This window comes from Ipomoea nil, unplaced genomic scaffold (assembly GCF_001879475.1).
Source record: "Ipomoea nil cultivar Tokyo-kokei standard unplaced genomic scaffold, Asagao_1.1 scaffold0100, whole genome shotgun sequence".
Taxonomy (NCBI): domain Eukaryota; kingdom Viridiplantae; phylum Streptophyta; class Magnoliopsida; order Solanales; family Convolvulaceae; genus Ipomoea; species Ipomoea nil.
In genome coordinates this window covers 345,032-360,457 of record NW_017616528.1, presented here as the reverse complement: position 1 = coordinate 360,457, position 15,426 = coordinate 345,032, and the positions used below count along the sequence as shown (strand labels likewise).

Sequence of the window (15,426 nt, the reverse complement as noted above, 5' to 3'; positions counted from 1 at the left end):
GACTAATGACTCGTGAAAAGTCTTAAATTTCTATCTTTAGTGCTATGTTATTCAATCCAAAATATTTTATGATCATGTCACAAAGTAATACATGATATAGTTATTTAAGATGCTATGTGTTTACCAAGACTATGTGGTCTAATGGTACCCAGGTTGGACTTCCATTTGGAAGGTTGTGAGTTTGAGCCTCAGTGGAGGTGTCTTTGTGTTTCAGTAGGTTGAGAAAGTATATGAACAGGTACTACAATGTAATAGAGCCAGTAGCATTCAAAAAAAAAAATTATATTTGATGACGATGACTTCTCATACGTTTATAAAATGAATAAAAAAATTACGTCATAATAATTTGCCTAAAGCATATTAGTTGTATATATTTAAAAAATTACGTCATAATAATTTGCCTAAAGCATATTAGTTGTATATATGCATATTAGTTGTATATATTTGATGATGATGACTTCTCATACGTTTATAAAATGAATTTCTGAGATCCTGAATGGTCTCACCATCTATACATCTATTTGGTGTTTAATAAATTATGTCATAATAATATAATTTGCCTAAAGCATATTAGTTGTATATATTTGATGACGATGAGTTCTCATACGTTTATAAAATGAATTTCTGAGATCCTGAATGGTCTCACCATCTATACATCTATTTGGCGTTTAATAAATTAGGTCATAATAATTTGCCTAAAGCATATTAGTTGTATATATTTGATGACGATGACTTCTCATACGTTTATAAAATGAAGGAATAAGGTTCAAATTGGCCACTGAACGTAATATGAAAATGCAATTAGGCCACTGAACGAAAAAAAAAGTGCAATTAGGCCATTGAACACTCAAAAAATGTGCAATTAGGCCACTGAACTCTCCAAACGTATGCAATTTTACCGGATAGCAGGTTACTATCAATTTTAGCAGGTTACCTGCTTACGTGGCAGCTTAGTTGACATTTTTAATAAATTTTAAATAATTTTTAATAATTAATTTTAATAATAGATTTTATAAAAAATTGGAAAAAATTAAATAAAAAATAAAATAAAGTCGTTTTTATTTTTTAAAAAAATTTTTAAATAAAAAGTTATTATTAAAATTTATTAAAAATTAATTAAAATTTATTAAAAATGCCAACTCAGCTGCCACGTAAGCAGATAACCTGCTAAAATTGAGGGTAACCTGCTATCAGGTGAAATTGCACATTTTTGGAGTGTTCAGTGGCCTAATTGCACTTCTTTTTTTTTTTCGTTCAGTGGCCTAATTGCATTTTCAGGTTACGTTCAATGGCCAATTTGAACGTTATTCCTAAAATGAATTTCTGAGATCCTGAATGGTCTCACCATCTATACATCTATTTGGCGTTTAACCTACTTAAGATGGTTGTGTACTCGTATAATTTCATTTAATTAATATGTATGCTTTCTCTATTTGGACATATATGATTGCGTATACTTTTGAGTACTTATATGTTGCAATTCTTTTAAAATTGTAAAGACCCATATTCTTTTAAATTATGACATGAACAATTAGGTCATTTAGGGCAAACATAATGAGTCAGATATTGGAATTTCTTACCCATATATGAGAAAATTATAAAGCATGTGTGAATGAGAAATTACCAAATTATTTATTTTTGGAGATATTTGTATTAATTCAAATCTGACTCACTACATATCGTAATCATTCCCCCATACACATAGTACTGGTAGAATTGAATATTTCCCAATCTGCGTTTCTATTCTTTGTATGCAGTTCATTTTATTGTATCACCACCTCAGCGTATCTCTGTGGGCTATAAATCTTCGTCTGTTGTTTAAATACCTAGAGTCCATTATAGGGGATCAATAGATACGCTGACTGCATACATCATGAAGATCATTTTCACGGCATTAGGGGGAGATGAGCCCAAATTTAATGAAATGCCGAGAAGTTCCATGCAATGGGAAGATCTTCATTAGTTAAGAAATCCACGTACTAGTTAGATTGAACTAGAAGTTCAAAAGATAGTCTATATATTTGCGACTTTAGCAAATAATCTTCCAAACATATCTATTGATCATAGTGATCATAAAAGAATGACTAGGTCCATATACTTTTCCTAACTTGGACCAAATATATCTACCGATACTCCTTGACACTAGAAATATAGGAAATCTGTTGGTGAAAAGAGATAAGAATCATAATACTAGATCTAGTAAATAAACATTGTCACTCTTGGAAAAACTTGAATAATTTTGTCTTGGAGACGTTCGTCCAGATGACGAGAAACCCTAGTCAATTCATAGGTGTACCAAACAAACATAATACTAGGGATGCGGGACAACCAGATGTGATTTGAATAGTTGTGGAAAATGTCTAGAATCTGGTTGACTTAAATATTGCCATGAACAATTATAAATATGGGAGAAATTTTTAGAAAATGATATAAGTTGTCGACAACACAATTGCCTTCAAATTGCTCATATTATATGACAATCTGGATCCAGAACTAGGTGCCAGAAGTGCCTAGATTGATTAACGTATAAAGAGAGCAATTAAAGGCATATACAGCTCAACTCGCTAATATATTCCTTTCGTACACCATTGAGGTATTAACCATGTAGGTTACAAATGGTGTGGAATGAAAACAAGAATAACGAGGTGATAAGATATGAAGCGAGTTTTTAGCCTTATGGGTTCACGCAGAGACCCTTGATTGATTTTAATCAAATATACTCTCCCATGGTAAATGACATTAAGTTCCGCTACATAATATTATTGGCAGAATAATAAACTTAGATATGCAACTAATATTAATTTCAAAAGTCCCCGAAGGATTTTAAGTTCTCAAAATGAGAAAAAAAAAGTGAAAATCGCAACAGTAAAATATTAAGGTCTTTATTTGACCTGAAATAATTAAGAATTGGCTGAGTATTTTCCTCTCGAAGAAGGAATGTGTATTTATGTGTCATTATTTACTCTTTAAAGAGTTGCGAATGGAGTTATTATCCTCATTAAGAAGGAATAATATGTACCATTATATGCTCGATAAAAGGTTGATAATGAAATTATTTATTATTTATTATCTCAGACAATATTTATAGTGTAAACATCAATGGAATATCTAAAGAGCTTGATGATGGAATATCTAAAGAGCTTGATGATGTCAGCCCATATCTAAAGACAGAGTTTTTGAAATAAAAGCTTGGGAAAGCTAAGTATTATCTCGACTTGAAGATCGAGTTTTTCCTTGAAGAAATTCATCTAGTAGGTATTTTTTGTTGTGTTATGAACTTATGATACCTTTACGCATAAAAAGAAAGGCATTGCACCAGTATTTTCATAGTTTCTATGCCTCATTTCATTCGTCCTTGAAGTCTATGATTCTTTCATTGGTATTAGTATTTGAAATGTGCCTCACTGATCTTACAGAGGCAACTGTTGAGGTTTTGCCTTTAAGATAAAGTATGAAAGTGGTACATTGGAGGAGTTGCTCTATGTTGATATGCCTTGTGAGTATCAGAATTCTTCTGGGCAAATTGTCCTGGACTATGCAAAAGCAATTCAGGAGAGCGTCTTTGAACAACTTCGTGTTGTCCGTGATGGTCAGCTTCGAGTAGTCTTCTCACCAGATCTGAAGGTTACACATGGAGCTTTTAGCTTTACTTATAAATACTTTTACTTATCAAGAACTATTTATATACCAAATGGACCTTGATATCTGTCTTGTTATTTTTTCCTCCCCTACCTTGAAAAGAGAAGATACCTGCACTAAATAATAACAATCTTGCATTTTTCGTGAAATTTATAGATTGTCTCTTGGGAGTTCTGTGCTCGCCGTCATGAGGAGCTTATCCCTAGAAGATTATTGATACCTCAGGTTCAGAATGATGATTAGTTTTTGGCTACTGTTGATACCTCATCTGGCCTGGGAAATTTTCTGTTTAATTCTTCTCACTGAGTTTTGTGCTTATCTTTTACTATGTATGTTGCAGTACTAGTACCAATGTGTGGTGTTATTTTATTTTATTTTGGCAAAAGTGTCAAATCCCACCATGAACCAATTGCGATTCTTCATGCCGCATCCTGACCTTTCATATATGCTGTTTCGATGCATAAACCATCAAATTTTGTTCGTCTAGACTTTTTAGCAGGTTGCCATCAAGTTACCCATTATAATATGCTGATGTGGAGGTATTTTTTTATTGACTTATTTAAATATGTATTAAAAATATGACATGGCATTTTTTTTTTTTTTACTTTCTCAATATATTTTTTTTCTCTCCATTGTTCTCCGACTGATATGTTTTCATGTCTCATCTCGGACTCCCGTTCCCTCTTGACGGCGACGTCGAGGGAGGGCGGACCTCTTTTGCCGATGAAACTGGGATTTTCGACTCGTCGAAAGTTGGATGGTCGCAGCGGTTTCCGGCGTTCCCGGTGGGTTTTACGTCGCCGCTAAGGTTTTTCCTGTATTTGGTGTCTGAACGACAACGTTACTTGTTTCTTGAAATGCTTTTACCGGTGGTCATCTGAGATTATGAACGAAGGAAGTCCGACGGTCACCTCTGTTGGAAAAAGTTCTTGGACGTTTTCAATCGTGATTTGCCGTGCGTAAGGTTAGCGTTGACTTCGCTACTCCCTTGGTGGTTAACCTGGGTTATCAGACCCCCCTCCCCCCCCCCCTACGCGGCTTTGGATTCCGACGTCGTGTAAGGTTAGTAAACGCCATTATCTCTTCCTCTTACTACGTTTCTCAATCGCCCACAAGTCCACAACAGGAGAAAAACCAATCGCAGGAAGAAGAGTAGGTCGTCGGTCACTGCCGCTGCTCCTTCACTTAAAGAATCGTCGTCAACGTCCAATGCAAAGCTAGGGACACTACAAGCATCGCTGCCTCCAGCCGGAAAAGAACCCAAGGCGGATGAAAATTTGTAACAGGTTTCAACTTTCGACGTCGGACGGCCAGCAAGAGACGACGACGGAGTGTTACCTGAGTGAACCCGAGAAATGGGTTTACCACCACGCCGGAGATTTTGTCGTGTCGGATTCTTGGAAAAAGATAGATGAAATTGAAAATTTCCACGACTCAGATTGATTGCACGCACACGAAAGGAAGCCTTTATGTAGACTCTCTTCTTGTTTGCCCTGCCGAGTATAAACCCAGGTTAAATTAAAGCGTTTGTGAAGTTTGAGGTTAGCATTTCTTTTATGTGTGCCATGGCCTAAACCTGTGTATTTTATGGGACTTCTCGGCTGTTTGGTTCAGTTTTCTATTCTCAGAATAGTAGAATAGTTTCTGAAAATCATGAAGAACAATTAACTTTAAGTAACATAAAAACAGTACTATGTAATGTTGTCTCTGTCATTCTGGTAACGCTAGGGCGGTACCTCTGGGTTTTGAGATTGGTCGGCCGGATGCATAATGAAGGTGGCGAAAATTCGGGGCGATTTACAGAGGAGCTCAGTGTTGAAGATCAGTTGGATAGCCTTCAGTCTACATCAGCACATAGACCTTGAAATGAGTGTTGAATCTTAAAAATAAGTCCACATCAACACATAATTGTTGCCATGTCATCAAGGTAACCTGGAAACCTGCTAAAAAGTCTAGACGAACAAAATTTGATGGTTTGTGCATCGAAACAGCATATATGAAAGGTTAGGGTGCGGCATGAAGAATCGCAATTGGTTCATGGTGCGATTTGACACTTTTGCCTTTTATTTTTTAATTAGTTCTAAATTTTGGAAGACTACCCTTTCAAACTAGTAAATTCATAGTTTTGAATTGAGTCTCATCTGGTTGGTATTTCTCTTTAATTGCTATTTTTCAAGACTATGATTTGAAATTAAGTTAAAATAGTTAAAATCATTTCAGTTTCAAATTGGATGTCATGTTTCTACTCAGGTCAAATTGATTTGCATTTTTCTTAGACGGAAAGTGTATTCATATTCCACTGGTTATTAATGAAGCTAGAATTTAAAAGGGTCCTGTTATTACTCTTCCCAACGTCTAATTAAGTAAAAGGTAATCAATCATACCATATTGAAGTTTTTACCTAATAAGCTAAGTTGTACCTAAAATTCAAGTGGGATATACATGCAATTCCATGAACTCCTGGACATCTTAGTGTATGAGTTTGACAGTTCTTGCCTGAAGCTATGATGAACCTTGAAATTCAGTGCTTCAAATTTGTTAGGTTGGGGAATTGTAAATTCTAAAGCTCTTGGCTGGTTATATACTTATATTGACTAAAACAGATAATAATTTCATGCAAGTCTGATGGACTACAGAATATGTATAATTTTTATTGTGTTCTTTGCAGGTCAGTCAACTTGGAGCTGCGACTCAAAAATATCAGACTGCCACTCAAAATGCATCATCTAATGTATCTGTTTCTGAGTTACAAAATAATTGCAATCTGTGAGTTCCATGTAAGCACATTGATCCACGTAGAGCATACTATATACGTGGCAATAAATAAAAGTTAGGTCCACTAACCTCCAGCCATAGCTTATGTTCTTGATAGAACCTTGATCGCCTGGACTCGTAGTCTGACGGGCCGGAGTTCCTCGGGCTGCTATAAAATCACCGTAGATTTGGTTGTGTTTCTCTCGCTTCTCTCAGTGACTCTGGATGGTGTATGATACGTCAACTGAGCAGTGAGAGGACTTGGGAGTCTAAATAACCTACATCCCATCAATGTAGGTAACTAATTACCTAATGCTGACTAAGTTCTAATACTTAGTCAACCTATTGATTTGCACCACTTATTTAATATTATTATTGTTATAATAATCTTAATAATAACAATAATAATAATATTAAAGGGAAAACGTTACATTCTCCCACTCGGTGCAAATACGGAACCCAAGAACAAGATTTACACCAACCATAATGATATGTCCTCCTTAGCACAAGTAATATCCATTATGATCAAATGCAAATTGTCTTTGAGTACTTTAGGTAATCAAACTTAATGAAACAAACCATATGTTCATTTCAATTCCACTGAAGTATATTTTCTTATTGAGATAAAACTGAGTTGTGCACACACAAAGAAAATATCTGAAGTATCTGAAGAAAAACTGAAGTGCAAAAGAATTTCATTATTAAACTGAATGTATTTACAAAATTACAAAGTGGACGAAAGTCCCATTTTCTGAATCAGATCCTTGAATTTAGACGGAAGCACGCCTTTAGTCAAGGGATCTGCTAGCATCAACTCAGTATTAATGTGTTCAATGAATACAACTTCTTTATTCTTGACACGCTCCCTAATGGCTAAGAACTTGATGTCGATGTGTTTACTTTGACTCCCGCATTTTTCGTTCTTAGCTAGGAAGACTGCAGCTAAGTTGTCACAGTAAACTTTCAATGGCTTAGATATAGAATCCACAATTCTAAGCCCGGAGATGAAATTCTTGAGCCACACACCTTGCGAAGTAGCCTCGAAACAGGACACGAACTCGGCTTCCATGGTAGAAGTAGTTATTAAGGATTGTTTAACACTTCTCCATGAAATAGCCCCACCAGCCAATATGAAGACGTACCCGGAAGTTGATCTCCGAGAATCAACACAGCCAGTGAAGTCCGCATCAGAATAACCAACAACATCCAGGATGTCCGTCTGCCTAAAACCCAACTTGAAGTCTTTAGTACCTTTGAGATACCTCAGAACTCTCTTCACAGCTCCCCAGTGGTCCATGCCTAGATTATGCAAGTACCACCCTAATATACCAACGGCAAAGGCAATGTCGGGCCTTGTACAAACTTGAATATAGCCAAGACATCCAACTGCTTCAGCATATGGAGTATCCTTCATACGCTCCTTCTCCAAGTCGTTCTTAGGACATTGATCCAAACTAAACTTATCCCCTTTTGCAATGGGAGAAACATTCGGTAAATAATTTTTCATCCGAAATCTTTCCAAAACTTTGTTAATATAGGTTTCCTGCGATAAACCCAGTATGCCCTGGGACCTATCCCTATGAATTTTTATGCCAATGACATAAGATGCTTCACCCATATCTTTCATATCAAAATTTTTGGAAAAGAACTGTTTCACGCCGCGAAGCATCCCCACCTCATTAGTGGCGAGTAGGATAGCATCCACATATAAAACAAGGTAACAAATTTTACTCCCACTAACTTTCTGGTATATACAAGGATCTAAGGGACTTTCAACAAAATCAAATGATGAAATGACCACGTCAAACTTAATATACCACTGACGAGAGGCTTATTTTAAACCGTATATGGACTTCCTAAGCCTACACACCAAATCCTCACCACCTCTAGAAGAGAAACCTTCAGGTTGTTTCATATAAACTTCCTCTTCTAGATCACCATTTAGGAACGCGGTTTTCACATCCATTTGTTGCAACTCAAGATTAAAGTGTGCAACTAAAGCCAGAATGATTCGAAGAGAATCTTTCTTTGATATAGAAGAAAAGGTCTCCTTGTAATTAATTCCTTCTTTTTGAGTAAATCCCTTAGCAACGAGTCTGGCCTTGTACCTCTCAATGTTACCTAATGAGTCTCTTTTGGTTTTAAATACCCATTTATAGCCAATCGGCTTGGCCCCATTAGGTAACTCAACAAGGTTCCAAACTCCATTACTCTTCATGGAATTCATTTCATCTTTCATGGCTTCTAACCACAAATCGGACTGTGCACAATTCGTAGCTTGTGAAAACCTTACGGGATCATTTTCAGCTCAAATGTTAGATTCTTGTAGATACGATACATAATAGCTAGGAACTGCTGAACGCCTCACCCGAGTAGACCGTCTTAATGTTGGGACACCAGTACCTTGTGAAGGTTGTGGCGCAACTACCTCTTCAGGAACTGGATGTAGTTCTTGAATTGGTTCAATTTTGGTCTGTGTGGGTTCAAGATCTTGCTGAAAAACCTGAATTGGTTCAACCATTGGCTCGAAGTCTAGTTCAGGAGGTTGCTGTAAGTCCTGAACTTGTTCTTCCAATGGTTGATTTTCAACAGCTTGTGGAATCTCAACAATGGGTTGCACAACCGCAGGCGGGACTGAAGGCGCGTTGCGTATAAGTACAACTCCGTTAGATGACGTTGAAGGGCAAGAGTCAACATGATCAAATAAAGGAACTAAGTCCTTAAATCGATCTCTCCCACTGATCAAGTCATCTTCAAGAAACTTAGCATTTCTCGATTCCACTATCCTAGTCGTATGTTTTGGACAATAAAACCTATAACCCTTAGAAGACTGTGCATGTGACACCCCAAAAATCTAAATTCAATTCATGGATTAATTGAGTAATTAATCCTATTTCAATTGAGGAATTAATTTCTAAAATCCTGAAATTTAATAGTTGGGGACTAGTATTTGACTAGTCAACTCCAAAGTCAAGTTGTACCTTGAGCTTTGAAGGGAGTTCCCTTGTTCCTTAAACTTTCTAAAGTTAGTAAGGGTATTCTTGACCTTTCACCAAGTGTTAGTATTGTAACCTAACCCAGAAGACATCTTCATTTCACCCCTTACACTTTCTAAAATATTAGCTCTACCTTCTCTCTAGAAAGGTGAGTAGCTTTTCCTTCAAGCTAAGTTGAGACCTTGTCAAGACTTCAAGATTTGCTTCCAAGATTCAACCTTTCACCTATTTGGGCATCTAGGAGGGTAAGATCTAAGTCCATCTTGTGTTTTTGGTTCCATCTTAGATGTCTTTTTCTTAAAAGTAGGAGCTTTATGATCTCTTGGTTTGTTCTTGAAGTGGGTTTGGAAAGTGAGCCTTGTGGAGAGCTTGTTGAGGTGTAAAGTGAAGTCTTTTAGTCTACAAGATGTAACCCATGCTCTACAAAACCTATTTTGCTTACCTATATGTGATTTCTTGGATTCTACATGTGTTTTGCTATGAAATGTGAGTGTTTATGCATTTGTCTTGTGAAAATGCATATCTAGAGCTTGTGTTTAGGGTTCTTGTATGCCATTGCTTGGCTATTCCTTTGATTCAAGTCATTTTGTTGTATTGGGTGAGATTTGGCATGTTTTGGACTTGAATTTGTGTTTGGAGACAAAAATCCGCGAAGTGTGTTGTTGTGGTACAGGATTGTACCCGCGGGCGGAACGGCGGGCGGGGCACCACCCGTCGCCCCACCCGCGGGTACGGGCCTTGTGGGAATATGTTCCCGCGGGCGGAACCACGGGTGCGGCGCTACCCGTGGGTCCACCCGCGGGGAACACTTCGGTGTTATGATGGGATTTGTTCCCCGTGATTTTTTTGACTCGGTATTCGGTCTTTGGACTTCCCGTTGTTCTTTTGTGGAACTATTTGAGTGTCTTCTTGATGTTTCGTATGTCTAGAACTATGTGTTAGGTATCCATGTAGGTCTTTGGTGTCTTGAATCGTGCTAAGTGTTCAACATTGTGATTCGTTGAACCGTGATGTGTCTTGTGTGTTCTTCGGAACTACCTTTGGTTTATCCGTTTGATAAGAATGCTAGTTTGGCGTCTAAATGCTAGCATGTGTGTTGTTTGTACCTTCTGATTGGTTGATGATAACTTGTGTTATTCATCGTTGTTGTTGTTGGGTTGTGACTCATTCCTTGATTGAGTGTGTTTCATACCTTCGTTGTGATCCGTTGATTGATTCCTGTTGAGGTGTGGTGTGTGTGGCTTTACCTGGATTGCACGATTAGTGGTATGGGACACTAGTCACCAAGGTATTGCAGCGGTCCTCGTGGTGGCCGTGATGTGATTATGGAGTTGTGACCTGTGTGTCAAGTTCACGTATTTTCTTGGGAAGGCGTGTGTCGCCGTGTGTGTGTACGGTACCTTGTGTACTATGAAATTGGTGGTCTCGTTGGTGGTCGTTGGTGGGGGACGGCGGCCTCGGAGGGAAAAGGTTGGACTAAGAAGTACAGGGGTCCTGGAGGTAATGGTTGGAAAGAAGAAACAAGGTTGGGGGTAGCCATAAGGTTGGAACAGGGCATAAGGCAGGCATACCAACTCGTGATGGGTGATGTCGCGAGGGCTATTGTAGCCGGTGTTGTATGTTCTTCTCTTGTGACGTGTGTAGTCACGGAGGCATGTGTTGTCGGGTGTGTAAGTCTTATTTCTTTTGCGTTGTACTTGTCGGGTTTTGATCTATTGAGTGATGATAGATCATGCCTTGACTCTTTTGTGAGTCGTGTTGTTCTTGTGGTCTTGGGATGTGTTCCCGTGTTGTTTGTTGAGAGTGTTGAGTCTTATGTTGGCTATTGATCTTGGTTTTTGACTTATATATATGTATTCCGTTTCGAAAATGGCTTTACAACTTATATCTTACCTATTTATGTTATTTCACATGTATTGGTGGATTACCAGCATTATTCGCTGATCGGGCGTCGTCCCATGTTTATCTTTGTGATCTTTCAGGTGATGTCTAGACGAGCGCGATGTCTAGTGCCCGATAGTGTAGCTCCTTTCGTTTGTCTTACGGCCTGTGAACCAGTTTAGCTTTAGACTATGAGTTTTTGGATAGTTGTATACCATGCAGATTTGGCCGTAGCGTTTATCGTGTTGATAAGCGTGGCATAACACCCCAGTTTTTGGATTTTATGTTATCCAGTTACCCTTTTATCTTCCGTTGTGCTAGTGTTTTATTATGGTATCTGCATGCGTTAAGGCTTTTATTATAGCTTGTTTTGTGGGGGTGTTACAGTGCATACCCAATAAAGAAAGCACTTATAGTCCTCGGGTCAAGTTTCTTTTCATGTGGGTTATAAATCCTCACCTCAGACGGACAACCCCAAACACGCATATGATGCAAACTCGATTTCCAACCTTTGAAAAAAATGCACAGGCGATTTGACCGTTCCCATTTAGCCCAAAGGTCTTTGGCTTCTTGAGTGCTTGTCGCGTTTATAGCCGGGGGCTCTGGATGGTTAATAGCATAATCCATCTCATTCATGCCAAAGTAGATCAGGAGTGCATCATTCCACTCTCTATGATTATTAGGAGTAAGCATTGGAACATGAATGGGTGAGACAGTTGGGATAGTTGCTGAAAGGAAATTATGAGTTTGTTAGTTTTGATTTTCGAGGCACAAAAGAACTAAAGTGCATATTTTGCCAATGCAAACTTATGCAAAAGATAAATTCAAATGCCATAAAAATTGCATGTGGGCTAAATTTTTACGCATAATGAATTTACCAAAAGTGAATGGTGAAAACCAGAATGGGTACGGTTTGGGTTTTTCCACCCTTGATGACAAAACTACCAAAACCATATGCCGATACATAATCCCCGTGGGCAAATTATGATCATAGTCTGGCATTTCATCCTAATCAATCCTACAAATACAACAAAATTGCGTGTGGGCTAAATTTTGTCATATCATATAGAATTAATTACAAGGATATTGCCAACTCTTTATGTGAGTTAATCTAAATACAATTTAAGCAATTAAAGATGCTGTGACTACTCTTTAATTACAAAATTGTAATCACTTGGCAAAGGGTAATTTAAAGCCTAGCAAACAAATTAAACCAAAACATGATAGACAATCTTTAGGTATACTCCCAGGAAAGTTGGTCAAGACGAAGCTCGGTTAAATACCAACTCCTTAGACAGAGTAGCGTTGCAAGGGGACTAGTAGCAACAAGGCTTTTAAGCCAGGGCCATAGAACTAGTATACTTCCCCAAGAAACTTCACTAAGTCATGTATTCTCATATTTGAAGTAAAATTGTTTGAAAGATCTATAAGATGGTTATACACCTATGGATAAGGCTTTAAATTTGGGTAAACTAGAACTTTGATGTACTTTATGTGCTTTATAGCTTTAGAAAGGCACGAGCGGAGCAATAACTGAATGAGTAAAATAATATGTTTAATCTATCCTTAAAAGACACTAAATTCACCTAAAAGGCACTATAACATGCGTAATAGGCATATAATTCAAACCTAAAAGACACTAAATTCATACTTAAAAGAACATGCTTTTCTAACATATGCATAATTATAACAACCAAATAATTAATGCAATAAACAGTAAAACATGCTCAGATTATGCATATTATAACTCATGCTCCACAATTAAATTGTAATACTGAATACAACTTAAACTGAAATTCAATATTAAATTAAAATTCAAACAAATTGAAACATAATAATTTGTTCAAAATAATTATAATTTAATATCAACTTTAGGCAAAAAAAAAAAAAAAAAAAAAAAAAAAAAAATCAATTGGATAAAATCCATAAGAAGAAGCCAAATATGATGAATAAAAAAATTTCAAGAAGCCCAAATGAGCACAGGCCCAGAACTAAAGAATTTTTTTTTAATGGAGCCCAGGTCTGGCCGAATTGGGCCAGACCCAGCCCATGACATAATAATCATCATCTTCTTCATCTGCTATGCAAGCGAAAGCAGAGATGCAGAACAGAAATAGAAGCAGCAACGGAGAAGCCGGGAGGTCCCGACTCCGCCACCACCGCCGGACCGCTCGCGAACCGCCGCCCCGCCATGCCCCTGTCTCCGCCGCCGGCCACCACCGATCCCTTGAAGGAGGAGACAGCTGTGGCGTCACCACCGGGAAAAACCTAGTTCCGCCACCACCGCCGTCCTCTGCGGACAGTCAGTCAGAAAGAAAAAAAAGAGAGGAAAATGACCGGAGAAAGAAAATTTCGGCCCCTTTCCTCCCTCAATAATGGTCTACCGGTAAGCTTAAGATTCCGGCGAACCAAATTCGGCGAATGAACAGTGGGCAGTAGCAGAAAAAAAAAAATTGAATTCTAAATGCGGAAAAGGTTTACACAAATATTTCCAGCAGCCCAACAAACATAATTGCACATTACATACAAATCCTAAATTATACAAATGGTATATCATATGTAAACAAGCTGTATTATGCAATTAATCAAAAGGCTAGGCAGAGATAAAAAATGGCACTGATACCAAATGTAAGAACATTGATCCACGTAGAGCATACTATATATGTGGCAATAAATAAAAGTTAGGTCCACTAACCTCCCGCCATAGCTTATGTTCTTGATAGAACCTTGATCGCCTGGACTCGTAGTCTGACGGGCGGGAGTTCCTCGGGCTGCTGTAAAATCACCGTAGATTTGGTTGTGTTTCTCTCACTTCTCTCAGTGACTCTAGATGGTGTATGATACGTCAACTGAGCAGTGAGAGGACTTGGGAGTCTAAATAACCTACATCCCATCAATGTAGGTAACTAATTACCTAATGCTGACTAAGTTCTAATACTTAGTCAGCCTATTGATTTGCACCACTTATTTAATATTATTATTGTTATAATAATCTTAATAATAATAATAATATTAAAGGGAAAACGTTACATTCCATATAGTAATGGTACATTATTTCTTGAAATATATTAATATCACTGTTTTTCCAGTTCATTTGCCTCCAAATAAAATATGTTCCTGGAAGATTTAGCCTATCATTGGCTCCTGCAATATTTATATATACATTACTTCAGTCCCATGTGGTTTATACTGTAAATATTGATGGGAAGTTATCGGCCGTATGTTTAATGGTTTGAGGTGGTGCTATACATGGTGTCAAACAGTGTTACATTTCGCTTAGTAGACTATCATGTTTCAGTTGTGAATTTTGAGGTGCTTTATAAACTCAAAAAGGCACTGCATGGTCTTTAAAAATCAAAGGTTGGTTGTGCACCCCCTGCATGGTGCAGCAAAGCTTTACAAGCTTTGAAAGAAGCTATACTTGATAAGGAAATGGTTTTCATACACGCCTGCTGAAGTATTTAATTCTTGACTAGTATAAGGAACTTTATCTTTTTTCCTCATTGAAAGTGACCAACTAGATTGGGAGGCTTCACCAGTCCTCTCTGCTAAAAACGAAATGGAAAAAATGTGTAGAGAATTTGTTAAATGCATGTCTTCATGATACTGAATCTGCTTAACTTGTTATCATGCACCTTTGTTTAGCATATAAGTCTGTCTATTATTTATAACTTCAATTTGTGTCAGGTTTGTTACCTCAGCTCGTTAATTGGCCAAAGCTTTAGAAGTTCCATTGGTAAATGATTTGGGATATACGAAGAGATATGTTCGTTGCCTTCAGGTATTCTCCTTATTCTTACATATTATTTTACACATTATTTTAAGCTTCATTTGCTGCTTGTTATCTTTTCTTGATGTGGCTTGTATCTCCTATTGAAGAGTTGCTATTTTGCTCTCTTATTTTTCATATCAAGCTCTTTTATATGATTTACAGAGTAACTTGTGACAATATTTATTGAGGCACTTGTATTTTGTAAAATATCCAAGCTTGTCTTGTCTTGTCTTTTGTAAAATATTCAAGATAGAAAAATATTGAGATCTCCCCCAAATATAAACACACATGAACTTGATACTAGTTTATAGGATAACTGGGAGATTTGGGACCCAAACTGAAGAGATCTTGATGTTTTCTCCAATTATATTCTCTGGTGGATGA

At 37.4% G+C, this 15,426-nt stretch overlaps 1 protein-coding gene across 2 annotated transcripts; it reads left to right on the top strand.

Annotated features, from left to right (window-relative positions):
• Positions 1-3,415: 3,415 nt before the first annotated feature.
• Positions 3,416-15,026, top strand: LOC109181264 (transcriptional corepressor SEUSS-like). 2 transcript variants are annotated; one of them, XM_019331041.1, is made up of 4 exons: positions 3,416-3,624; positions 3,796-3,864; positions 6,308-6,405; positions 14,958-15,026. In XM_019331041.1, exons 1-4 carry the CDS (start codon positions 3,490-3,492, stop codon positions 14,977-14,979), a joined length of 324 nt encoding a protein of 107 aa, XP_019186586.1. In that variant the 5' UTR covers positions 3,416-3,489; the 3' UTR covers positions 14,980-15,026. The 2 variants fall into 2 exon arrangements, with proteins under 2 accessions (XP_019186586.1, XP_019186637.1); XM_019331092.1 differs by lacking the exon at positions 14,958-15,026 and adding an exon at positions 14,312-14,387 and having other exon boundaries at positions 6,308-6,420.
• Positions 15,027-15,426: the final 400 nt, after the last annotated feature.

Coding starts and splice junctions, on each gene's coding strand:
- LOC109181264 (XM_019331041.1), top strand. CDS start 3,490: ATGCCTTGTGAGTATCAGAATTCTTCTGGGCAAATTGTCCTGGACTAT. Junction 3,865..6,307: donor GAAGATTATTGATACCTCAG/GTTCAGAATGAT, acceptor TGTTCTTTGCAG/GTCAGTCAACTTGGAGCTGC. Junction 6,406..14,957: donor TTACAAAATAATTGCAATCT/GTGAGTTCCATG, acceptor AATTTGTGTCAG/GTTTGTTACCTCAGCTCGTT.